Raw genomic sequence first — 14,463 nt, 5'->3', positions numbered from 1 at the left:
GGGGTTTCACCATGTTGGCCAGGCTGGTCTCGAACTCCTGACCTCGTGATCCACCCACCTCAGCCTCCCAAAGTGCTGGGATTACAGGCGTGAGCCACCACGCCCAGCCAAATGTTTTACATCTAAGTAAGAATTTCTGTTTCCAGGGAGACTGATATAAAATTGTCTGAAATAAAGATACTAAAAGCAAACTTTCAATGTGTCTATACTTTATATTTGGTGTTCTGGCCATGTTTCTATGGAAACTTATGAATAATAGGCAAATGCCGAAATTGAGATTTCTATTATCACTTTATTGAATGCCACAAAAATAAATTGAGACAAATTGAAATAAAAATGTAACTGTCATACTAATATACAACGGTAAATTCTGTGGTTACAAATTCTCTTTTTTCAACTTTTCTGATTTAGCACTCCTTATCATCATCCTTAATGCTTAATGCCTGGCACCTTACCTTCCTTCTTGCCAGCTTCCCCTAATATCCCTCTGTCCAGGGCATTCTCAGCTTTAATTCACAGGTAGCAGAACAAACTCTTCAAATTTATCAACCTGTTTATTTGATGGGTATATTTAGGCCATTTTGTTACCTCTAACTTTTATTCTTATCCACTGAAATGAATGTATAGACATAAAACGGAGCCAGACAAGATGGCACACACCCGAGGTCCCAGCTATTTAGGAGGCTGAGGTGGGAGGACTGCTTGAGCCCAGGCCAGGAGTTCGAGGCCAGCCTGGTCAACACAGTGAGACTCTTTCTCTTAAAAAAAAAAAAAAAGAGAGAGATGTAAATGTTGCCTCTGAATCGTGTAAAACAAACTTTGAAAGGAACTAATCAAGACCGAAATAAGTTCTCAAATACAGGACTACTTCATGGGTAAAATACATGATGAATTCTGTATTTTTAAAAGTTTTTAAAGAACTGAACTTGGCATATCTCATCTCCATGTCAGCCTGAGAACTGAGAACCTCAGTTCTGTTCAGTGGTCGTCTTACATAGTCATTCCAGATATCTAACGCTTCATTTCTTCATTAGCAACACGGGGAATATACACAGGCCTTATTTTGCAAGGGCTAAATTAAATGTACATGAAAATATGTATTTTCATGTACACTGGGTGAGAGCCTTATTTGTGGCTCTCACCCAACACCATCCATCCATCTACTAACTGGTGTGTAAAAACACTCAGAGGCTTACCTGGCACCTCTCTAAGACAGCATTAAGTTTTCACAAGTACTTACATGCTTTGTATATAAAGGTACAATCAATTAACTCACATAATACATTTGTTCATTCTTTCACAATGTCTGAATATTCCGCAAGGTGAGTACAGTAGTTCCCAGTTACGAAGGCATGTCCATTATGAAGCTTAATTATTATTTTAAAGAAATTAAGAGCCCAAGCAAAGTTTAAATAGAAGAGTTCTAACATTCCCTCTATAGTAATGAAATCTCTGGCATTTAAATGAAACAAAGAGCCCACTGGATTTAAACATCTTTATGATACAATGTTTTTCTACTTCAAAGCAATTAGTTTTTATTCAAGAACCACGCCATTGCCCGGAATTATTTTTACCTAATCTCTTTCCAAAATTCTAGAGGCAAAAAACTAAACGTTTCCTCTCTCCTTACTCCTACCCCAACGGTTTAGACTGACGAACTCCAACATTCTCATCTTTGACCAGGATTCTATTGGCAGGACTGGGAAGAAGGAAGGGGAGCCACGGAAACACTTTTGAGCAGGCAGCGTCTAGCATTTTAACTTCCAAACCATTACATCATAAATTAAAGTCTAAACTTATATTTTGTCTCTTTTGAAACTTTTAACCACGAACCACCCCACCTCTCTTTTAGAACAAGGAGGTAATTAAGTCTGTTAAGTCACCGGAGAATGGCTGGAGATGTATTTGTCACCGTGGGAATTTTAAAGCAATCAGAACTCGGTGGCTAAACTCTGAGTTAAAAACAACCGCTGGGCGCGGTGGCTCACGCCTGTAATCCCAGCACTCTGGGAGGCCGAGGTGGACGGATCACGAGGTCTGGAGTTCGAGACCAGGCTGACCAACATGGTGAAACCCCGTCTCTACTAAAAATTCAAAAATTAACTGGGCGTGGTGGCGCACGCCTGTAATCTCAAGTTACTCAGGAGGCAAAGGCAGAAGAATCGCTTGAAACCTAGAGGCGGAGGTTGCAGTGAGCCGAGATAGCGCCATTGCACTCCAGCCTGGGCCGGGGACGGAGCGAGATTCCGTCTCAAAAAAGCAACTTTTCTGCACCACTGGTAATAACCTCTCACACCCTTCACAGTTATTTTACTCCCCCCACCCATTTCTTTCTTTCTGTGTTCAAATTATAGTTGGAAGGAATAAAGCAGCTTCTTTCAAGCCGACTTAACCTATTAGGAATATCATATAGTGTCTCCTATGGCAACCTCTATTTTGAGTCTAAATAAGAAATTCCCAAACATCTGGGTCTAAACTGTCGCGGGCATCAGCTACCTTCACGGATGGGAGAAAGGAACAATCAGACCCTTACCTGGTTCCTTCACTTAGGTACCATCTGGATGGGTTGAGGGAATGGGATGAGTACTCCGAAGTTGAGGTATTTGAGTTTCCATTGAGAAAAGGAAAACAATATGCCCCAAAAGTCTTAGCAAAGTCCCACCAGACAATGAACAGAGCTACAAACAAGAAGGGCGGCGGACTAGAGGAACCCAAGCCGGCTTGAGAGAATGGAAAGAGGGAGCAATAACTGGGCGTTAGGGTAAGGAGGAGGGAAAGAAACTGGCCAGACGCAGCAGTGAAAGAATAAAGGGTGGGGACGCGAGGCAGAGCCAGCCTTCGTCCCGGAGCCCAGCCCCGGGAAAACCGGCTACCGGCAGGAAGGAGCCCGAGGCGGCAGATGCCTCCCGGGGGACTCTGGGGGAGGCGGCGGGCAGAGGTGAGCCCGAGGGCGGATGGCATCCGCCGCCTCCTTACCTTCGGGCATCTCGCGGTCGCTGATGTGCTGCAGGTGGTGGCCCTCGCCCTCTCCGAAATCCAACTCGGCAGGCTCCACCGCAGCGGGCGCTACCGCCACCGCGTCCCCGGACGCCGCCTCGTAGATGTCGGACGCGCAGTACAGCTCCGTCGACCCCGCGCGCCGGCCCAGCTTGGGGCTGGCATTGGGGGACACGCAACAGGTCAGCGTGTTCCCCATGGGGCGCCTCCGCTCCTCTCCGCCGCCACCGGCGCCTTCGCTCGCCCCCTACTCCGCCGCCCTCAGCAGCCACCCCCTCCCCCAACAATGGCGCGGCCGGCACCGGCAGCCCCGGGCTACGCCGGGGCTGCACCGCGCAAGCAGGCGCCGCCTCGTCCGCGGTTCGCCCGCCCGCCCCGCGGCCCGGCCCCGGGCAGGGCTCGGGCCTCGGCCGCACCCCCGCCGCCGCGCTGCCGCCGCCTCCCTAGAGCTGACTCGTCTGCGAGGGCGGTGACCAGCCCGGCTTATTTAAAAGGGGTGGGGAACACAACAAGCGCTGTGAGGCGCAGCCACTGCCCAGAGAGAGCGCGGCTGGAGCTCCTCCTCCTTCCGCCGCCGCCTACCGACTGAGGGCCGCTGGCCCTGGCCGGTGCCTGCCAACCGGAACGCGACCTGCGGTCACCTGGTTAAGAGGAACCAATCATGCTCAGAGTTCCCCCTCCGGTGCCCGCCTCGAAGCCTGGCACGTGACCCACTGCCCCGCCCCCGCCTGGCAGCTGCCCCGCCCCTCACGCCGCCAGCCCGGACTCCGATTTTCATTCATCGCTGGCTGCTGGGAGCTTTCCGGTCCTACTGGAAGCGCACGGGCATTTGTAACTGGAAGCTGAGTCAATGATCTCTGTAGAAAGCCGTTATTAGTAAAGAGTGCGTTCCATTAGCAACTCTGTTTTTCCGAGTCTGACAACTTTCGTTTGCTCACTGAACTTGGTTACACCCAAATTGTTAACTGTTCTTGTAACTAAATGCTCCGCTCCTGTCTTCCAATGAGCGTTACTTTTCACCTGCAACGTGATCATAGCAACCCTGGAGCCCTGGTCCTACTCTCCATAAAGAGTTGTGGCTGTGGGTCTTGAATGAGACTCGAGGACACGTCACCCTTCCACTTCCTCGTCCATAAAATAGGGACTTAACTCGTCCCTGCCAACTCTGAAATGCTGGGACTCACCAACTCCCTTTTCTTGCCTGTTTCTCCCCTCTAGGCAGGGACTTCCAGATTTCCCTTCTTGTACTAAAAACAGCACATAAAGCACGATTTTCTCACGCAAAACTGAGAATCATGCAGTCGGGTACCACAGTCTTGATTCCGTGAAGATGAATAGTTACCATTTGGCAAGCACTATGTGCCAGTGTTCCAACTGTGGTGTATTTATTTAACCCTTAAAAACAATCCCGGCCGGGCGCGGTGGCTCAAGCCTGTAATCCCAAAACTTTAGGAGGCCGAGGCGGGCGGATCACGAGGTCAGGAGATCCCGACCATCCTGGCTAACATGGTGAAACCCTGTCTCTACTAAAAATACAAAAAATTAGCCGGGCGTGGTGGCGGGCGCCTGCAGTCCCAGCTACTCGGGAGGCTGAGGCAGGAGAATCGCTTGAACACGGGAGGAAGAGGTTGCAGTGAGCCAGATCAGGCCACCGCACTCCAGCCTGGGTGACAGAGCAAGACTCCGTCTCAAAGAAAAAAAAAAAGAAAACTGTCTGAAATCCTAGGAATGTCATTAGATACCATTTTGGATGATCTTGTAGACTTGAGACGATGCTTATTTTAAGGTACAAAATAATGCCTGCATTTAACAACAGACACACACAAAAACAGATATCTATGACCCTGAAAATTCAAGAATTTAAAAGTTGCTAACCAGGAAGATATTGGGAAGCATTGTTATGGAAATAGATTTTAAAACATTTTGAATGAAGGGAATATTGGAGAGAATTAAGAAAAAAAATTCTATTCTATAACAGTGGCAAGTCTGGGAGAGCAAAGGGAGGCAAGTTGGAGGAATGTGCTTTGAATTAAGCAAGAGTTTGATTCTGTCAGAGAAGCTGAGACTTTGCATAGGTCCAGAGTTAACTCATACATTCACTATCCATTCAATACCTGAGCTCTTAGCACATGTCACATAATTTTTAAGTGCTGGGGATGTTGCTTTCACCAAGATGAAAAAAGGCTCCTGTTCTTGCAAAACTTCCAGTAGGGAGTCAACAGACAACATTGGCCATCACCTCCACCTTCACGGCCTAGGATGGCTATTGATCTCCAGCTATTGGATCTTCATTTCAGACAGCAGTGTGGAGGAAGGAAAAAAGAAAGAAAAATTTGGGGGGCCAGGCATGGTGGCTCACACCTGAAATCCCAGCACTTTGGGAGGCTGAGCGGGGTGGATCGTCTGAGGTCAGGAGATCGAGACCAGTCTGGCCAACATGGCAAAACCCTGTCTCCATTAAAAAAACAACAAAAAAAAGGTGGGGCATGGTGGCTTACACCTGTGATCCCAGCACTTTGGGAGGTCCGAGGCAAGCGGATCATGAGGTCAGGAGTTCAAGACCAGCCTGGCAAACATGGAGTCTCTGCTAAAAATACAAAAATTAGCTGGGCATGGTGGTGCCTGCCTGTAATCCCAGCTACTCGGGAGGCTAAGGCAGAAGAATTGCTTGAACCAGGACCATGGAGGTGGAGGTTGCAGTGAGCCAAGATCACACCACTGCACTCCAGCCTGGGTTACATAGTGAAACTCTGTCTCAAAAAAAAAAAAGCAAAAAAATTAGCCAGGCATGGTGGCGCCTATAGTCCCAGCTACTAGGGAGACTGCGGCAGGAGAATTGCTTGAACCCAGGAGGTAGAGGTTGCAGCAAGCCAAGATGGTGCCACTGCACTCCAGCCTGGGCAACAGAGCAAGACTCTGTCTCAAAAAAAAAAAAAAAAAGAAGAAGAAAAAAGAAAAAAATTTGGAAGGCCCACATAGCATAGTGCTTACAAATCATTGGCTTAAAGCCTAGTCACATAGCCATACCTAGCTGCAGGGGAAGCTAAAAATTGCTAAGAGAGTAGATTTTAAGTGTTCTCACCACAAAAAAAAAAAAAAATGAAAAATATGTAGAGGTAATGCATATGTTAATTAACTCGATTTAACCATTCTAGAATGTATTCATATGGTACCTCATAAATATATACAATTGTTATTTGTCAATTAAAAAATAAAATACTTCACAATTTTCACCTGAGTCATACTTTATTACCCAACAAACTAGAACACACTGAATTTTTTTTTTTTTTTTTTTTGCTTGGAGGGACAGGGTCTCACTCTTGTCACCCAGGCTGGAACGCAGTGGCACGATCTTGGCTCACTGCAACCTCTGCCTCCTTGGTTCTAGTGATCCTCCTACCTCAGCCTTCTGAGTAGCTGGGACTACAGGCGTGCACCACCACGCTCAGCTAATTTTTAAAAAACTTTTTGTAGAGACCAGGTCTCACTATGTTGCTGAAGCTGGTCTTGAACTCCTGGACTCAGGCAATCCTTCCACCTCAGCTTCCCGAAGTGCTAGGATTACAGGTGTGAGCCACTGTGCCCGGCCAAATTTTTTTAAACATGTAATGTTTAAGCATTTAGAACATTGCTAAGCATCTTTGTCTATTTATTCACTCATGTATCCTTCCACCTATCGATTAATCCGTTCATTCACCAAGCATCAAATTTCTGAGTTGAAGACACCACTGCCATATAAAACATAATTTGACACAGCCAAACTCATGAAATTCAACTGAAATTATTGTCCAAGTTGTGTTTATTAATTGATGAAAATATAGAGGATAATGCTAAATATTCTATTTAACAGGCGTGTGACATTCCATAAGTTTTGAAGTATTGGTTTTGGATTTTTACCATCAGGGAACAATTACATCATTTTAAAACTTTCTTGATTTGGGGGAGCACAGTGGCTCACACCTGTAATCCTAGCACTTTGGGAGGCTGAGGTGGGCAGACCTGCCTGATCTTGGGAGTTTGAGACCAGCCTGGGCAACATGGTGAAACCCTGTCTCTACTAAAATACAAAAAAGTAGCCAGGCATGGTGGCGTGCTCCTGTAGTCCCAGCTACTCAGGAGGCTGAGGCAGCAGAATTTCTTGAACCCAGGAGGTAGAGGTTGCAGCAAGCCAAGATGGTGCCACGGCACTCTAGCCTGGGCAACAGAGCAAGACTCTGTCTCAAAAAAAAAAAAAGAAGAAGAAGAAAGAAAAAAATTTAGAAGGCCCACATAGCATAGTGCTTACAAATCATTGGCTTAAAGTCTAGTCACATATCCATACCTAGCTACGGGGAAGCTAAAAAGAAAAACATAATCATATAGCTAGGGTGACTAATACAAAAGGAAGAAATGGATATTGGAAGGCAACTAGCAGTCTCTGCCACATTCTGTAAGGAAAAATTAAGAAAGTTTCTGTTTAAAACCAGAGTAATAACAGGCCCGGTGTGGTGGCTCATGCCTGTAATCCCAGCACTTTGGGAGGCCAAGGCAGGTGGATCACAAGGTCAAGAGTTTGAGACCAACCTGGCCAGCATGGTGATACCCCGTCTCTACTAAAAATACAAAAATTAGCCAGGCATGGTGGCACGTGCCTGTAATCCCAGCTACTTGGGAGGCTGAGGCAGCAGAATTTCTTGAACCCGGGAGGCAGAGGTTGCAATAAGCCGAGATCGCACCATTGCACTCCAGCCTGGGCGACAGAGAGAGACTCCGTCTCAAAAAAGAGAGAGAGAGAGAGAGAGAGAGAGAAAGACTAATAGCAATAAAATTTCATAGCCCTTTGCAAGAGTATGTGAAAAACAAGGAATTTGTAATGATCTTTTCTTAAGCTAAGAAGACAGAAAAAGTGCAGAGAGGATTAAACTATAGAATGAGACTTCAGGTTAGATGCAAGAACAATTTTATGACAGTCAAGAGATCAGGGATATACAGTATATTGTGTGTGTGTTGTGACTAATTGGTTCCATCTCAGGTATCATAACTAGTTCTTCTAATATAATAAGATTTTGTGTTTAAGTTATATGTACTTTTTTTCTCGGCAGAGAGTCTACAGTTATCATCATATTCTCAAAGGTAACTCTTAACAAAAATTTTAAGAATTACTGTTATGCCTAATATGATGTGGAACAGCTCAACTTCTCTCATTCCTGATTTCAAAAAATTCCAATCTGGATTTTTCAGTAAATTGGGCATACAATGGTGCTGGTACCTATAATTTAGTAAACTGCCCAATTCTTCTTCCACTTATCTCTTTTTACTCCTTCTGAACTATTCTCCTGCCTTCTCTCTTCTACAGCATGTAGATTTGTTTCTGCCAAGTGAGTCAGTTGAGATGAGAAAGCTAATTTATGTGAAATTATGCTCTGAGGAAAAAAAAAAGGGAATAGTGTTACTTTGCCATATCACCAGGGCAGATAGTGCTCATTGGACAGGTCAGTTCTTGCCCCAAATTTCCACTGTGATTACAGTTCCAAACATCAGGGTATTTTATGAGACAAAATCTAGGAAAGGCTTACAGTTTTAAGAGAGACTAGGAGCTTCCTTTTGCCTTCTTGGGCTCTTTACTCTTCTCCGCCGTATAAACTGGTGTATTTGCTTCCAGTTTCATTTCCTAGGTGTTGCAAAAGGTCTAAAATCTTACTCAGCCTTTTCAGCCCACTGCTAGACTTCCTCAGATCACCTCCCAGTGGCGGTGGAAGATCCTTTTTTTTTTTTTTTTTTTTTTCCGGAAGTGTCTGTTCAGGCTCCTGGTTTTCTAAAGCAAATGCCTGCTCTACTCCTAGTTCCAATGACTATAACAACATGTTGTTTCAGTTAACTAGTTTTATAAGAGAGCTGCCATCTACACTTGCTCAGGAAATAAACTTACTACAAAATTAATCTTGGAACAACACAAGTATAAATAAATAAACTAGCCAGGTCTGGTGGCTTATGCCTGTAATCCCAGCACTTTGGGAGGCCAAGGTGGGCAGACCACTGGAAGTCAGGAGTTCGAGACGAGCCTGGCCATCATGGAGAAACCCTGTCTCTACTAAAAATACAGAAATTAGCCGGGCATGGTGGCAGACGCCTGTAATTCCAGCTGAGGCAGGAGAATCTCTTAAACCCAGGAGGCGGAGGTTACAGTGAGCCAAGATAGCACCACTGTACTTTAGCCTGGGTGACAAAGCGAGAATTTTTTTTAGAGACAGGGTTTCGCTCTTGTTACCCAGGCTGGAGTGCAATGAATAGCACGATCTTGGCTCACTGCAAACTCCACCTTCCGGGTTCAAGCAATTCTCCTGCCTCAGCCTCCCAAGCAGCTGGGATTATAGGTGCCTGCCACCATGCCTGGCTATTTTTTTGTATTTTTTAAGTAGGGATGGGGTTTCACCATGTTGGCCAGCCTGGTCTTGAACCCCTGACCTCAGGTGATCCACCCACCTCGGCCTCCCAAAGTGCTGGGATTACAGGCGTGGGCCACTGTGCCCAGCCAGCTGGAACCATTTTCTTGCAATGGCTTAACACATTCCCTCCAGATTATTCTAGTAGCCTTTTTGACAGCTACCTTCTCAAATCAATCTGACATTAGAAAGGCAAAACTGGAGGAGGAGGAGGAATTGCATTAAACTTGACAGCAGGGAAAAGTTTGAAGAAGTCTTTTGAACCAGATTTGTCCCCTAGAAACAAAGCTCATGGATCTTAGGACGTCATCTTTTACTCGTGATGGCTCTGTTGCCCTATTGTTAAGACAACTCTATTTTTATCCTCACAGCATGCAGTCTACCCTTAAGTGCCTCTAGAAATTTTCTATCAGAAGGCATTAGGACAGCAACCTGGATGGATATAGGGCCCAGGAAACTTGTCTTAAGCGATATGTTTGTATAGAAAACACATTAAAACAAATGAACAAACAAAATACCTACTTAGATTGAATTTTATTGGGAATAGGTCCTTGTCTCCTCTGCTGAGCAGACCTTGCTTCTGTAAGGTGCTTGTTTGATGAGTCTACATTGAATAATGCCACACACTCCATGAGCTGTTTCTTTTCAACACACAGATGAAATAGAATACTTTTTTTTTTTCTTTTAGATGGAGTCTCACTCTGTTGCCCAGGCTGGAGTACAATGGCACAACCTTGGCTCACTGCAACCTCTGCCTCCTGGGTTCAAGCGATTCTCTTGCCTCAGCCTTCCTGAGTAGCTGGGACCACAGGTGTGCGCCACCACACCCAGCTAACTTTTTTGTACTTTTTAGTAGAGACGGGGTTTCACCATATTGGTCAGGCTGCTCTGGAACTCCTGACTTCAAATGATCCACCCACCTCTGCCTCCCAAAGTGCTGGAATTACAGGCACGAGCCACGGCACCCGGCCGTGAATACTCTTATATAAAAAAAATTCTGGCTATGTAATCATTGCTTTGCGCAGGAAAGGAAAAGAAAAACTCTGAGCTCACAGGAGCAGTTGAAGCCAGAGTGTCCAAACTGGGCCTGTCCTGTTCTTTGCAGCCATAGTGTTAGCTCCAAGATCCAAAGAGTTGGGAACTCAGTAGCTGCCCTGTTCTGGCCATCCAATAAACCTCTACTCAGTCTGTGAGCCTCAGAGCTCCTATGAATTTCTTTGATTCTTTCAAGACTGTGAGATTCTGCATCTTCAAAGCAATCAGTTCCTTCTCCAAACCCTTACAATAAAGCAACATTGTATTACAGTGTATGCTAATTGTTTACTTGTCTGACACCCCCATTAAACTAGGAACTTGCTGAGATCAGAGCTAATTTAGTCATTTTTTAGTATCTCCCACACTAACTAGCTTGTAGTACTCTGAACAAATTTTTCCTGAATGAATGGATAAATAGATGAAAAAGTTGAATTGACAGTACTAACAATCACAATTTGAGAACTGTGTGCAATGATTCCTTATTTTGTTCAGTATTTCCTATTCTTTTTTTTTTTTTTGAGATAGAGTGTCATTCTGTCGCCCAGGCTGGAGTGCAGTGGCCGGATCTCAGCTCACTGCAAGCTCCGCCTCCCAGGTTTACAGCATTCTCCTGCCTCAGCCTTCCGAGTAGCTGGGACTACAGGTGCCCGCCACCTCGTCCGGCTAATTTTTTGTATTTTTTAGTAGAAACGGGGTTTCACCATGTTAGCCAGGATGGTCTCGATCTCCTGACCTCATGATCCGCCCGTCTCGGCCTCCCAAAGTGCTGGGATCACAGGCTTGAGCCACCGCGCCCGGCCTTTTCCTATTCTTTTTTATGCCTCTGCTTCTAATTTCTATTCTCCTGTAGCATTTTTAAAAACAACAACCATTGTATAAAGCTCAAGAGTTCGGGTCAGGAAATTAGGCAGACCACTGCAGGGGCTATTCATCCCTGCTCCGGGATGACTGGGGCCTCAGCTGGAGTGGATCTAACGATTGGACCTGACTGAGACTGCTCTCCTGGGGCTATATGTCTGGAGTGTTCGCTCTAGCTGTCAGTGGGATTCTTCCACTCTTCTCCAGATCACATCCCCGAGACTGAAAGTTTATGATGACTTGCAAATCACGTGACTAGCCTGTGAAGGCTGGCACATGTGGGACTGGTTGCACATTCCCCACAGCATGGTAATCTCAGAACAGTCAGACTTCTTTTTTTTTTTTTTTTTTTTTTTTTGAGACGGAGTCTCGCTCTGTCGCCCAGGCTGGAGTGCAGTGGCCAGATCTCAGCTCACTGCAAGCTCCGCCTCCCGGGTTCATGCCATTCTCCTGCCTCAGCCTCCCGAGTAGCTGGGACTACAGGCGCCCGCCACCTCGCCCTGCTAGTTTTTTGTATTTTTTTTAGTAGAGACGGGGTTTCACCGTGTTAGCCAGGATGGTCTCGATCTCCCGACCTCGTGATCCGCCCGTCTCGGCCTCCCAAAGTGCTGGGATTACAGGCTTGAGCCACCGCGCCCGGCCAGAACAGTCAGACTTCTTACAGAATACAGCTATCTAATCTCAGTGTGTTTCACCTCTCCAGGAAACATTAATCTAAAAACATGAGGCAAGTAGAAGAGATGTGGTGAGCAACATTCCTTCCAGTGAAGGGGAAAAAAAACCCAAATCTCAAAACCAGTTTCTTCACTATTGTGAAGTTCATCCAGATCATCACCTTACAATGGATTATGCTAAAATCACTGTAACCAAATCTAAATCTTATGCACTATCTGGCATCCAAAGAATCCCATTTTTCTCCTTGCCTCTGAGTTTTTTAAGAGTTACAAAGAACGCAGCTTTCTGCAGGTGCTTTCAGAAACAAATTTGCTATGAATTAAGTCTATTTTATCATGTCAACTTATATTTTCAATATATATTCAACTTACATTTTTTTAAAAACAACACACACACATACATTTAATCAAACTAAAAAGAGTAATAGGCCAAATTTCCTAAAATTTACACATTAAGAACATCATATTTTTCTTTCTTTCTTTTTTTTTTTCTTTTTTTGAGACAGTCTCACTCACCTGCCTAGGCTAGAGTGCAGTGGCATGATCTAGGCTCACTGCAACTACCGTCTCCCAGGTTCAAGCAAGTCTTCCATCTCAGCCTCCCAAGTAGCAGGGGTTACAAGCACCCACAACCATGCCTGGCTACGTTTTTTTTTTGAAACGGAGTCTCACTCTGTCTCCAGGCTGGAGTGCAGTGGTGCAATCTCGGCTCACCGCAACCTTCGCCTTCCGGGTTCAAGTGATTCTCCTGCCTCAGCCTCCCAAGTAGCTGGGACTACAGGCGCCTGCCACCACGTCCGGCTAATTTTTTGTGTTTTTATTAGAGACAGGGTTTCACCGTGTTAGCCAGGATAGTCTCAATCTCCTGACCTTGTGATCCGCCCTCCTTGGCATCCCAAAGCGCTGGGATTACAGGTGTGAGCCACCGCACCCAGCCATAAGACAAGATTTAAAATGTGATTGTTATTGTTACTTTTTTTTTTTAAGAGTCTCGCTGTGTCACCCAGGCTGGAGTGCAGTGGCACAATCTCAGCTCACTGCAACCTCTACCTCCTGGGTTCAAGCCATTCTCCTGCCTCAGCCTCCCAAGTATCTGGGACAACAGGCATGTGCCACCACGCCCGGCTAATTTTTTTGTATTTTTTGCAGAGACAGGGTTTCACCATATTGGTCACGCTGGTCTCGTACCCCTGACCTCAGGTGATCTGTCCGCCTTGGCCTCCCGAAGTGCTGGGATTACAGGAATGAGCCACAGCACGGGCCTATCATTGCTACTTTTAACTAGCAATTACCATGTGAATATGTACAGGGTATTGCTTTACATGATTAACTAATATCCAAAAAAATCCCAGGATACGGTAATATGAAAGTCCCTCAGGAAACCCTCCACCAAGACCAAAGACCTGCCTAACTCCATCACATAAGAATTTCCCTTCTCTTTGGAAGTGGATGGAATGAGCAGACTGTGTGCTATGGCCTGTTTTTGAAGCAAGGTATGCCCAGGTCTGGGTGCCCTTCGCCAGAAGTATCTGCAACATCTGTAAACTCTGCTTAGTGCTCTTTTGGGTAGAAATCATACTCTGCTAGCATTTTATGTTTCTATAAAAGAATAAGAAGCAACCTGCCCTTCAGAGTTCTCAGTGAGGTAGAAGGGCCACAATTAGGTAGCAATTATGATTAGGTATCTATATAGAGGAAAGGAACAAACAGGGTCAGAAAAATAAATATTCCCTATTGATATCCTAACAAGGCCTTGACTGAAAGCAAAATAAACACAGAACAAGCAATGCAGCTTCTGAGACTCAAGACAATTTGGATAATTAATTATAATTAAGAAGTAATTAATAATGATTTGGATAATTGATGGTCTGCTCCCTTCAGGCTGTGGGCTGGAAGCAGTGCTTAACTCATCCATAACGGAGCCCGAGGCAAAGAAAAAATTATTAATACTTACCGTGTCTTTATCAAAATTATTGCTATCTTGTTCATTGTAAATTTTTATAATTTTATGTTTTAAAATATTGCATTAACACATTATTTATGATGAGTACCAAGTGGTTTTGGTGCACCTTAGCAATGGTGCCTGTGGCAAGCACCTTACTACTTCACCCTAGCTCAGGCCCTGTACCCAGAAGCAACGTGAGCAGTATCTGGACATTGCTTGGCTTGCCCTTGAAGGGGAATAAAAGGAGAACCAAACCCTTGGACTAGTCTCTGACCCTCGGTGTCTTGATATTTCCAAATCACTGAGATCAAAAGAATAAAATTCCAGCCTGGGCCAGAGACTACAGGCAGCTCTATGTCCTGTAAGTACAATATTACTCCATTTGACAGATGAAGAACCAGGACACTATGAGTGACAGACATGCCTGAGATGATGGATCTAGAAAGTGGCAAGTTAGGACGTGAATCCAGATGGGATGGATTGTGCAGGCTATGTCCCCAGCTGCTGGGTTTGGAGACATCACCCACTCTGT

At 45.3% G+C, this 14,463-nt stretch overlaps 1 protein-coding gene across 2 annotated transcripts in view; it reads right to left on the bottom strand.

Moving 5' to 3' along the window:
• CCNYL1 (cyclin Y like 1) overlaps positions 1-3,584 on the bottom strand; it is a 46,375-nt gene extending 42,791 nt beyond the window's left edge. For both annotated transcript variants that reach the window (XM_017946882.3, XM_017946883.3), the window contains exon 1: positions 2,977-3,584. In XM_017946882.3, coding sequence (XP_017802371.1) covers positions 2,977-3,196 — 220 coding nt within the window. In that variant the 5' untranslated portion in view covers positions 3,197-3,584. The remainder of the gene's footprint in view (positions 1-2,976) is intronic.
• Between the last annotated feature and the right edge of the window lie 10,879 nt (positions 3,585-14,463).

The sequence above is a fragment of the Papio anubis genome, chromosome 10 (genome assembly GCF_008728515.1).
Source record: "Papio anubis isolate 15944 chromosome 10, Panubis1.0, whole genome shotgun sequence".
In the NCBI taxonomy this organism is placed as follows: domain Eukaryota; kingdom Metazoa; phylum Chordata; class Mammalia; order Primates; family Cercopithecidae; genus Papio; species Papio anubis.
Note: the sequence above shows the minus strand (reverse complement) of the source record. Positions and strands in the feature narration are given on the sequence as shown.